Source organism: Loxodonta africana, chromosome 7 (assembly GCF_030014295.1).
Source record: "Loxodonta africana isolate mLoxAfr1 chromosome 7, mLoxAfr1.hap2, whole genome shotgun sequence".
NCBI classification, from domain to species: domain Eukaryota; kingdom Metazoa; phylum Chordata; class Mammalia; order Proboscidea; family Elephantidae; genus Loxodonta; species Loxodonta africana.
In genome coordinates, this window is record NC_087348.1 from 83,375,653 (window position 1) to 83,385,631 (window position 9,979).

The window sequence follows — 9,979 nt, forward strand, 5'->3', positions numbered from 1 at the left end:
AACAGAAACCTGAAGAATATGTGACAGAATGGCTATTAAGGATGTGGAATAATAGTGCAAGGAACATAAAGTTGGATCAGTTTGATTTTATTGGTATGGGCCAGCTAGGCATAGATTATTCATTTAGTGTTTCAGCTCAAGAGGTTAGGAAACTATCTAACAGTTTATTTTGTTGGTTTGCTGAAGCAGGGATTACACAGTAGTCTACACTAAATAAAATTGAAGTATCAGACCTGCCTTGGTATACAGTTGAAGAGAGAATTCAAAGGCTTAGAGAAATTGGCACATTAGAATGGACTTATCAGGTTAGACGCACAGATCCATTAATGGAGTGCCCAGTGGACACACATTTTACCACAATGGTAAGGAACGAATTTGTAAAGGGTGACCCAGAATCTTTGAAGACTGCTATGATTGCTATTTTATGTAAGTAAGATTGACAGTGGGAACTGCTGTGACTAAATTAAGACACCTAACTACAATGTGGATGGTTGAACACCATGGTGGTATGGATTAAGTGGTGGCACTCAACTGACAAAGGCAAAGTGGGTGTGATTACCCTAATGGACAGCAGAGTCAAAGCAGTAATCAGAATTTTCTTACACAAATGGACTTATGGCACTGGCTACTTAGTCATGGTGAAATCTACTAAATACTGACTTGATCTGTACAAGTGGAGGAATTCTGGGTCAAGTGAACAGCCGTTTAACTTGAATTGCTAGAATAGAGATTCAAGGTTCCTTGATAAATTCCAGACTTGAGTCAGTTTACAGAACTACAACCCCTTGAATGAAGGGGAGGCCGAGTCCTCTTGAGGAAGGATCCCATTACACTGCCAACAGTTTATACCATTAATCTTTTTCATAGCCTTCCCCAAAGGGATCTGTGACCCTTTACAAGAGTGACAGTTCATTGAGGAAAAGGAAATAATCAGGCAATTTGGGAATTACTGAATACTGGCTCTGAACTGACACTAACTCCAAGAGAACCAAAGCATCTCTGTGGCCCACCAGTCAGAGTGGGGGCTTATGGAGGTCAGTCTATTAATGGAGTCCGAGCTCAGGTTCCTCTCACAGTGGGCCTAGTGGGAACTGAACTCATTCTGTAGTGATTTCCTCAGTTTGAGAATGCATAACTGGAATAGATAAACTCATCACCTGGAAGAATCTCCGTATTGGATCTCAAACAGTGGAGTGTTATTATGGCAGGAAAAGCCAAGTAGAAGCCATTAGAAGTTCATCTACCAAGGAAATAGTAAACCAAAAGCAATATTGCATTCCTGAAGGGATTGCAGAGATTATTGCCAGCATCATACATACAATTTTTTTTTTTTTTTTTCCGAAAGAACAGACAAACTTGTCTTGGAAGATATATAGCCATAATGTTCCTTAGAAGTGAGGATGGCAAGACTTTGTCTTACATACTTTGGACATGGTATTAGGAGGGACCAGTTCCTGGGGAAAGACACCATGCTTGGTAGAGTAGAGGGTCAGTGAAAAAGAGGAAGACCCTCGATGAAATGAATTGACATAGTGGCTGTAACAGTGGGTTCAACATAGGAATGATTGTGAAGATGGTGAAGAGCTGGGCAGTATTTCCTTCTGTTGAACATAGGAACCTACTTGCTGTCACCTAACAACAACTACAACAATCCCTTACTTTTAGAAACTGCTTCTAATGATAGGCAACTCTCTATATTAAAAATCTTCTACCTAGTTTTCTATATACGCTGTGTCCAAGGAGTATTTTTATTTGTGAGTATAACAGAAAAGTGTTCATTTTACATAAAATTATGTTACACTGATTTGTAACCTCTCTATCCTGCACACATATATTTACAACTATTCTACCTATAATGTCTTGAAACACCAATGAGTGGTTGATATAATCATTGATATTTTTCACAGAAAAAAGGTTAGAGCACTTCCTAGTTTCTGAACGAAGATTTTTTTCCATAGAAGTATTATTATTATTATTGTTATAGCTATGTTTATTGTTAATTACAGAATCAATCACACTATGTAGTTGGCACTCTACAGCTATAATAACCTTTTTTGCTAGAAATAGTACTGTTGAACAAATAATTAATTTATACCTATCTCTTTGGGTTCCTTGTTGGTGGGGGGCATTGATCCACCCTGTGTACTCAGACCATTTCTAGTAAAATGTTGGATAAATATAGTTACCATTTTACATAGTCACTATTCGTGATTCTTTGTGGCTTACTTTACCTGTAAAGTGACAGAGTCGGTCTTTTGATCTCAAAAACTTTAGCCTTCCCTGCCTTTAACTTTCTAGAACTGCATGAGCTGCCCATGGATGCTTTGCAGATACACACAGAGAACCTGAAATGCCTGAACAAGAGCATCTAGTCAAGAAGTGGGATGGAAGTCTTCTGACGAGGGTTTTCCTCTTCATTGCAGAAGGCTGAAGGGCCCAAGCCCAAGCCCAAGCCCACAGCCGTCGAGTCAATTCCCACTCTTCGCGACTGTTTCTATATCTCGGTCTGTATATGTATATCTGATGTCATTTATAAATACTTTGGTTATTGTTTTTTTCCAAATATCCACATTTACCAATATATCTGAGAGCAGCACCAAAAATATTATGGATCATAAACCTGCATATAATTCTCTGCAGGGAGTGAAGACATTTGAGATTTGGAAAGGAGGAATGGCTTTGGAATTAAATAATTAGTGCAAGGAGAAAACTCTAAAGCTGGAGTTACTCATTTGACAGGGGGAAAATAATCAGTTTTATTTTTTAAGGTGAAAATGTGGTGACATTAAAAAGCCTTACAAGTTTTTAATCCATCAAAACAGGTTTATGTCTAGACTCTTCCTCTTTTTTTGTGACATTAGACACATTATTTAAATCTGTGACAACATTTCTTCATTTATAGAAACAGTAATACTTGGAATTGTAAAACATTGATATACACTGTATGAAAGTGCAGGACACACAGCACTAAATACAAGGTAGCAAATATTTCCATTGAAATATTGTTTTTAATATTTTTATTAAAAAAATATGCAGTTATCTGACCACTTCGCACCTATTAGCTGAATACTCTGCAATTCTTATTTTGAATATCTACAAAGATGAACTACCAACTCAGCAATTTTGAAGTTATTATAAATCTTTAGTGAATACAGAGAAATACTTAAAATACACATATTTAACCGTATGGATTTTGTTTTACCTTGAAACAAAAATTATATTCATTGGTCAGTTTTTGTGTTTATTTATATATTTTTTTAATGTAAGGCCAGTCGAAATTTGTTCTTGAATTATTTTTCTAATCCCAGTTATAACCTTTCTTTCATAAACCATACTAAAGACATTGAAGACATGGTGACGAATTAAACAAGGTTCTTTTTCTAGATTCCTATATGTAATTGCCAACTGGATACCTGTAGTAGTCTGTGCCATTCTTTTTGTTAAACATTTCCCTAAGTGGAGTGTCTTACACTGTCCCCTTCTGCAAAACCATCCTTCAAAATTTTTTTATCTCAAGGAATATCACACCAAATCACTAAAACCGGTAAGATAGAGTCAGTTCAAATCATATAGTTTTTATTAAGTGCCATGCATATGCCAAAAAAAGATAGAAGACATCAAGTGATAAACTACTAAATTACAAAGCATCCAACGTAAACCCCCAATATTATACTTACATTTCAATTTAATATAGTTTGAAAACAGGACAGGTTAGTATGGATCACAAAGAATGGCACAGAGCCCAAGAGGAAACCCTCAGTTAGGGCATCCTGAAAGAGATATTGAGAAACAACTGAGCCTAGATCTGAAATATGAAGATGATTTTACCAGGTAAGGAGCCAGGGGAAGGAGTTCCTTGTAGAGGAAAAATCTCACTGAGGCTGTGTGAGTGTGTGTAGGGTGGAGGGGAAGGGGAGAAGTAAGAGAAGTGTAAATTCCTCTAGGAGATAATAAAAGCAAAATGAGAAGAGAGCTTTAAAAAAGAAAGAATACGAGTAGAAATATAGCAGAAATGTCCAAAAGAAAAAAAAATCTGGCTTTTGGCACTATAGAGGTCACCACTGGAATTAGAAAACATTGAAATGTTGTGATGAAAACCTCACAGAGTCTTGTATAATATATATGAACATGGCTTCTCGTGAAAAATCTAGCCTAAAACCTGAACATATTAATAAAATGACAGTGCTACTTTTTATCTTTGCAGAGTCTAACATTATGCTTGGCCAACTACACAGAATGTGAACATGTCTGGCACATATCACAGAACATGCTCCAGAAGGTAGTGTTTATGAGGGAAAGGCTCCAAATCCACATCTCTAAATATACTGCATGCCACTATTTGGCAATATTATTAGGCCATTTTCACTAGTCTCCTCATAAAGTTGTTCTGATCAACCAACCATTTAGATTTAAACCATCTATTTAAGTTTCTATAAGAACTGTCATCATAAAATCCATAGAAGCTTTTATAGCAAGCTTATTTTAAGATAAAGGTATCAAAAAGATATAGTAAACACTAATGCATTTTTTTGATATATGCAGCCATCTATGATATTTTGGATGTTAGTTCAAGAGATATGGAAAGACAACAGCAAGACTATGTGCACCACAAAAAAACAAAACAAACGAACAAAAAAAACCCAAATCCATTGCCTTCAAGTTGATTCAGACTGATAGCGACCCTTTAAGGACAGAGTAGAAATACCCTATACGATTTCCAAGAAGCAGCTGGTAGATTTGAACTGCCAACATTTTGGTCAACAGTTGAACTCTTATTCACTGCATCACCAGGGCTCTGAACATAGATAAGAGAAAAAAAAAAAATTAGTCCCCTTGCAGAACTAATTGTTTCCACTGTGAACGATGGTTAAAAAAACTTGCTTTCTTAAAACTTTATTTTACTTACATATCAGATCTTAGTACAAACGAGGCAAGTATGTTAACTGCTAATTCTTCTGCATTTACTTCATCCTTTGTCCTCAATTCAGATTTCCCTATGTGATTCAATCATATGATAATAACAGTAACTAGATTATATGTATCTATGCATTAGGCTGTGTGAAATATTTTGTAGGTAAGAAAGAATTATAAATATATTCCAATGTATAAATTAATAATTTCAATCCACACAGTATTCAAACTATAATCATAAAGAACTTTGGAGATTTTTTGTTGTAGTCAGTTGCCATTGAATTTGTTCCTGCTCATAGTGACCCCATGTATCACAGAACAAGCCATTGCCTGATCCTAAGTCTTCCTCACAAAAGTAGGTATGGTTGAGTCTATTGTTGCAGCCATTGGGTCAGTCTATCTCATTGAGAGTCTTCCTTTTTATTGCTCACCTTCTGCTTTACCAAGCATAATGTCTTTCTCCAGGAATTGGTCCCTCTTGATCATGTGTCCAAAGTAATCAAGAAGTCTGACCATCCTTACTTCTAATGAGCATTCTGGCTGTATTTCTTCTACAACAGATTAGGGCTTTCCAGGCGATTATAATAATGATCCACCACCTGTCAGTCAGTTTGTAGTACTGGGGCGGCTTACGTGTTGCTGTGATGCAGGAAGCTATGCTACCAGTATTTCAAATAATGTGGTGGACCGGTTTCAGGCTAGAAGGAAAGGCCTGGAGATCTACTTCCAGATAGCCAAAAAAAAAAAAAAAAAAACCTTATGGATCACAACATAATATAGTAGTACTATACAGTGTTGGAAGATATGATCTATAGGTTGGAAGGTACTCAAAATACACAGTGACTGAAAAATGGGCTCCAGCATACCAACGATCTTGAAGATGACTCAAAACCTGCAACATTTTGTTCTGTTTTATGTGAGATCACCATGAGTCAGAAAAAACTTGATGACAAATAAGAACAATAATGATGATGATGAATGTGGCCATAAATGATAGTGAAAACGTAAATTTGATCATCTATATTGGAATTATAATACAGCAGACCGAAATTCTTTTTCAGTGACACCAATGTACTTGGTATTTTAAAACAGAGGTTGAAATATTAATTTTTTTATTACTATGAAAATTCATTCACCAAATGCTAATAAACATAAATCTTCATGATTTCTACTTCTTATATCATTTATTTACTAAATGTATCTATGTTTCCAATGTAGAGGGTCAACAGAAAAGAGGAAGACCCTCAAGGAGATGGTCTGACACAGTGGCTACAACAATTGGGTCAGGCACAACAACGATTGTGAGGATGGCTGCAGGACCAAGGAGTGTTTTATGCTGTCGTACACAGGGTTGCTATTAGTCATAGTTGACTTGACGGCACCCAACGACACAAGCAATTATGTTTCCAATTATTCTGTGTCGATAGAAACTGAAATTGTTTTATTAGGAACGACAGTCTTTATGCTCTTGAATGCAAAGCTACAACTTTATATTTCAGCATACAATAAACTTGATATGACAGGCTCTGACTGAGTACAAGATGTTTCCACGGTGACATTTTGTTTTTTTAAAATAGAATAAGTTAAATGAGAAATCAAGAAGCATCCTTAGAATAGAAAATCTTGGACGCTTGATCTCGAATCTGTTTGGTCTTTACCCCATAAACTATAGGATTGAGCAAAGGTGGGACAAGAAGGTAAAGGTTAGACAGAAGAATATGAATGTAGGATGGAATGTGGAGCCCAAACCTGTGTGTAAAGAAGGAGAAGAAACCCAAGAGATAAAATTCCAGGAAGACACAAATGTGGGCAATGCAGGTGTTAAAGGCTTTGAGTCTTGCTTCCTTTTGAGGCAGGTTGAAGACAGTTATAAATATGCGGATGTAGGAGAGTGTGATGAGGATGATGTCAAATCCTAGTATGCTGAACGCTACAAACAGACCATAGGCCTTGTTGATATGAATATCTTCTGCAGCCAACTTCACTATGGCCATGTGCTCACAGTATGTGTGGGAGACCACAGAGGTCCTGTAGAATTTCAGGCGACATTTGATGAGGATGAGACATGGAGCTGCAAGGACGGCAGCTCTGAGTGTCACTGCAACCCCGATCTGAGTGAGAAGTTGGTGGGTAAAAATGGTTGCATGTCTCAGGGGGTCACAGATCGCCACAAAGCGGTCCAGGGCCATGGCCAGCAAAATACCTGACTCAATACACTGCAATGTGTGAATAAGCCACATCTGCAAGAGACAGGCTTCAAAATATATCTCTTGTAAGTGGAACCAGAATATACCTAGCATTTTGGGTAGGATGCATGTACTGAGAGCAATGTCTGTTGCTCCAAGCATTGCCAAGAAGAGATACATGGGCTCCTGGAGACGGCGTTCAGTTTTGATGATGACAAGAAGCAGGGAATTCCCAAAGATGGCAATGATGTACATGGCACAGAAAGGAATTCCAATCCAGAACTGAATAGACTCCAAGCCAGGGATCCCAATCAGTGTCAGCAACTGGGGCATGAAGATTGTGCCATTGAGTTTGAACATGATGACTTAGAGCTGTCTAATTAACGTAACCATTTCTCTTAGTATTCTCTCTTCTATTTCCTCTTCTCTATATTTACAGAAAAAGAGTTTGAAATTGACTTCAAAAAGCATTTTGTCAAACATTCATTTACTGATGAGACGGTTTTGTTTGTATCATTTAGACAAAAATAATACAAATGTAACTTGCGATTTCAATCAGTAGACAAGCTAATTTAGATTTTATTAAAACCTGATAAATGGACCAAATCTTCTTATGAAAATTTAGATCTGCAAATCCTGACCCGGGAAAATTTTAATTAAAAGAGCAATGTCTGTCATGAATTGAATTGTGTCCCCCAGAAATAAGTGTAAACTTAGCTAGGCCATGATTCGCTATATTGTGTGATTATCCACCATTTTGTCATCCGATGTGATTTTCCCATGTGTTGTAAATCCTGCCTCTGTGATGTTAATGAGATGGGATTGTGGCAATTATGTTAATGAGGAAGAACTCAATTTAGAAGATTAGGTTTTCTCTTAAGCCAATCTTTTCTGAGATATAAAAGAGAGAGACATTGGGACCTCACACCACCAAGAAAGCACACTGGGATCAGAGCAAATCTTTGGATCAGATTCCTGTTAACAGAAGCTTCTAGTGCGCAGGAAGATTGATGAGAAGGACCTTTCTCCAGGGTCAACAGAGAGAGAAAGTCTTCCCTTGGAGCTCTCACCCTGAATTTGAACTTCTATCCTCCTAGACTTTGAGAAAATAAATGTCTCTTTGCTAAAGTCATCTATGTATGGTATTTCTGTTGTAACAGCACTAGATGACTAAGACAATGTCCAAAAAGTAAAAGTCACTACGCAGTTTATTTCCTCCAGGAAATTTTTCTATGATCAAACCTGGCTAATTAATAAAATTTTTATTTAAAGATGTATACAGGAAACATTGATCTTAATTAATATTATTTTAGAAAAATAAATCAGAAAATATCCAAAAACATACTTCAAGTATACTATCCAATATTGGATAATTATATTAATTCAGTGGGATTCATATTAGGTTATCACCTTGATAAGATATATTTTGTTTTTATATATAGAGAATAAAGAATAAAGTTTTCCTAGTTGAAGTGATGTGTAAATGTGTTAAATAAAACTAGACTAAAATGAAATTATTTCGAATTGCCTTTTTAACAAAGTGTGGTATTTTTGCACAACCCTAACACAGCTACAGGCAATCCCTGAGTTACAAACAAGATCCATTTCTACACGTGTCTTTAAGTCAAATTTGTAATTAAGTCAGAAAAGGTGCGTATGGTCTCATTTAGCCTTAGTTTAATGCAAGAAAGGAGCCCTGGTGGCTCAATGGTTGAGAGCCGCTCCTTGGAAACCACATGAGGGAGTTAGTTCTATTCTGTCCTGATAGGGTCACTATGAGTCAGAATCAACTAGACGGCAATGGGTTTGCATTTGGGTTAGTGCAAGAATAGGCTTGAAGACCTTTCAGTGACTTAAAAGCTGCACATGCAGCAAATAAATGTGATTGTGATGGATTTATTGTGAGTAGAAGTTGGTTCAGTCATGTCGAAGTATGGGCAAATTGGCATAATATTAAATGGCAAGTATGAGTTGTTCATAAGCCAGATGTTCGTAACCTGGGGACCCCTGTACATCTCATTTTGTCTTTCTTTTCCTATATAAGCCACTACTGGATATTAGTACATGGCTCAGTTTCCTGTTCACTGTCCTTCATTCTGCCCTGGATGTGTTCATATTTGTTGCAATTTATACTGATGCACAGCATCATGCATGCACGGCCAAATCTCTAACTCACCAGGAAGACTGCTGGAAGCCTGTGATATTTATCTGCATTTCTAATGTTGAGAGCATGTGGGGTAAGATGGAATCATAATGGGTGTCACAAATGGATGGCTGATTTGGGCATAGCATAGTTGTCATCCCAGACATGGCATGATCATACCTTATGACTTCCTTCTTCTTCTTCTTTTTATTAAATCTCTTTTTCTATATAAATAACACTTTTATTTATTCTACCATATTTTCCACGTGTTCTATCTTTAGCATGTTCTACAGTTTTCCAACTTACCTATATCTATATTTAACATAACTTATGAATTCTGCTATGTCTCACAAGCTATTTCTTTGCCCTTTACATCTATACTTGATGAATGCCACACATTCTGCTATGTTTCATAAACTACTAGCTTATTCACTATCTATATCTTCCTTATTTGTTTTTCTTGTTTTCTGTAGCAGAGTTGAATATTCTCAAACAGTACGGCAAATATACCTTACTACTGCTAGGGATACAAAGTTCACTAAGACATTGTTTCTACCCACACATATGCCATCATTTGGTGAGAGTGATAAACAAATTGGAACACATAAGCAAGTATGACTAATATAATGCAGTGATACTGATGCAAATGTATCTATAAATAAAATAGGAACAAAATGAATGAATTGTAACTGTGAGTGGCAGACAGTGATCATTAGAAGACACACTAGGATTGAATACC

The 9,979-nt window shown here is 36.6% G+C and overlaps 1 protein-coding gene across 1 annotated transcript; it reads right to left on the reverse strand.

The window, feature by feature from the left end:
• Positions 1–6,483: 6,483 nt before the first annotated feature.
• LOC100672762 (olfactory receptor 52A5-like) lies at positions 6,484–7,465 on the reverse strand. The gene has a single exon (XM_003421479.3). It carries the CDS (start codon positions 7,455–7,457, stop codon positions 6,507–6,509), a length of 951 nt encoding a protein of 316 aa, XP_003421527.2. The 5' UTR covers positions 7,458–7,465; the 3' UTR covers positions 6,484–6,506.
• Positions 7,466–9,979: the final 2,514 nt, after the last annotated feature.